Below are 2,129 nucleotides of genomic sequence, written 5' to 3' on the forward strand. Positions count from 1 at the left end.
ATACAAACCATCCGCTCCGTTGGTGTTTACGATGTGGTGGAGCTGAAATTCGCAGAGAACCGAGCCAATGGCCAGTCAAAAGGGTGAGAACTGAGGGGGTTGTGGGGCAATGGGAGGAACCAGGTCCTCGCAGCCACATCCTCTGTGTTGGGGAGGAGTGAGCGGGCAGCTGGTGCTTTTCCTGGCTGGTGCAGATGACGCACAGCGCTCCTGGAGCTGGGCTGGTAAAGCAGAGGCACCCAAACGTGGGAAAAGGAGGAGGAGATGTGGAACACTAAGGCTGGGTTTGGCTGCCAGGAAAGATGGTGGTGCTGGGTGGTCTCTGCCAGTGAGGACGGATGGAGGGAGGGAGCCCTGTGGGGTTTGGCAGGGGGTCCCTAACCCCTTCCAGCGGGGAGAACCGTTTGGGGCTGGCTCTCGCCAGCTGACCGCCAGGCTTTCCTGCAGGTATGCAGAAGTGGTGGTCGCCTCTGAGAACTCAGTCCACAAACTCCTGGAGCTCCTGCCTGGTAAAATCCTCAACGGGGACAAGGTGGAGGTGAGGCTGGCCACCCGACAGAACCTGTCGCAGTTCGAGGCGCAGGCTCGCAAACGTGAGTCGAGGCGAAAGCACAAGGAGGGTTTGTGGGGGGGCCTCCGCGCTGTGCAGCCGCTCCCACTGGCCCCACAGATCCTCAGCAGAGCTCTCAGACCAAACCCACCAAGACCTCGGGGTGGGGGGGATGCTGCCAGGAGTCTCTGCGGGTTGTTTCCTATTGCTGCTGAGTCTGATTAGATCCTGACCCGAGTCTTTATGATCCCCTTTTAGGTGCTCACACACTGCGAAGATCCCTCGTAGCCTCCTCCTCCTCTTCTCCAAACTGAATGGGCTTAAGCTCTTCAGCCTACCAACATAGCTAAGACCCTCCATATCTATTAGTAGCTCCTCTCTGGATCTCCTCCAGAATTTGTCCATCCCTGCGGAGGTAAGGTGCCCAACACTGGACGCAGTATTCCAGCTGGGGCCTGGCCGTGGGGTTTGCAATGGCGATAGGTGGTCCTCGCCCTCACTCCGCAGTGATGTGACGCCCCAGCCCCGTGCCGGGGGAAACTCTGCGGAGCCGCAGGGCCTGTCCTGGCAGGAGCGTTTATGAGGAGGTCTTGGCCAACTGTGGTTATTGTAGATCCCGTAGCCCGTTTCATTGCAAGGAAAACCCTTCTTCCTAAGCGCCCTGGCCGAGTTGCAGAGGGTAGCTGTGACCTTCGCACTCTCCTTTCAGCTCTGGTGCTCATGGTGATCAGCTGCTTGGCAGCACCGTGTTCTGTTAGGCTGTGTCCTAACCTGCCCTCGCGTTTCGGTGAAGCAAAGCCTGTTCTCTTCTCACACCTCTTACCCAGCCAGGCACAGGGAGGCCGAGTTTTGGCCATCATGCCGTCAGCACAGGACCCTTGCTGCCGGCTCCGGGGCACACCCGGCGTCACTGAGCACCGCTGTCTGCACGGTGCTTCACTTGATGGCCATCCCAGCCATGGCAGCCCCGAGGGGCTCAGGCAAAGGCAGCGCTCTCTGTCATACCTCTCCTGTCTCATCCTTGAAGTGAGTGTTCCTGACCAGAGCTCTCTTCAAGGGCAGACAGGCACCAAATTTTCCTTCCTCCAGCAGCTCCGTAGCTTTCAGCACTTGGGTTCTGTCCCCTGGTGTTCGTCCACACTCAGACCTTTCTGAACCCACGTGCGGATTGCGGGCTCTCTGAGTCGTTCAGTGTCTTCGGGGACTCGGGACCCAGCCACCTCTCTGCTGAGGACCTCTTGCCGTTTCCTGTGGCTTTTTGCTTCCATCCCCATAACCTGCTTGCTCAGTGGCTTCTGCAGAGCCACGCAGTGAGCGTCCCCAGGTCTCTGCTGGAGAGCTGGTCCCCTCTTCCAGGCACGTGGAAGCGGAGGCAGCGTGTGGCTGGCTGGATCTTTCTCTGGGCACCTCGAACGCTCCCGAGACCCCACCACGTGGGGCTGTGGGAGAGGACATACCGCGGGTGGGGAGTAAGAGGAGGAGGAGGTCGTCTCCGAGACCTGGAGGCCCCCTGGCCACCACTCATGGCTCTTTCCTGTGCTGCTTGCAGGCGTCCCGCCAAGGGCCCACTCCCGCGACT

At 59.7% G+C, this 2,129-nt stretch overlaps 1 protein-coding gene across 1 annotated transcript in view; it reads left to right on the plus strand.

The window, feature by feature from the left end:
* LOC104548655 (cleavage and polyadenylation specificity factor subunit 7-like) overlaps positions 1 to 2,123 on the plus strand; it is a gene marked incomplete at both ends in the record, with an annotated part of 2,468 nt that extends 345 nt beyond the window's left edge. The window contains 3 exons of the mRNA XM_010194741.1: positions 1 to 83; positions 448 to 593; positions 2,100 to 2,123. The exon at positions 1 to 83 is cut by the window's left edge and continues 21 nt beyond it. Coding sequence (XP_010193043.1) covers positions 1 to 83; positions 448 to 593; positions 2,100 to 2,123 — 253 coding nt within the window. The remainder of the gene's footprint in view (positions 84 to 447; positions 594 to 2,099) is intronic.
* Positions 2,124 to 2,129: the final 6 nt, after the last annotated feature.

This window comes from Mesitornis unicolor, unplaced genomic scaffold, assembly GCF_000695765.1.
Source record: "Mesitornis unicolor isolate BGI_N332 unplaced genomic scaffold, ASM69576v1 scaffold30670, whole genome shotgun sequence".
Classification (NCBI taxonomy): domain Eukaryota; kingdom Metazoa; phylum Chordata; class Aves; order Mesitornithiformes; family Mesitornithidae; genus Mesitornis; species Mesitornis unicolor.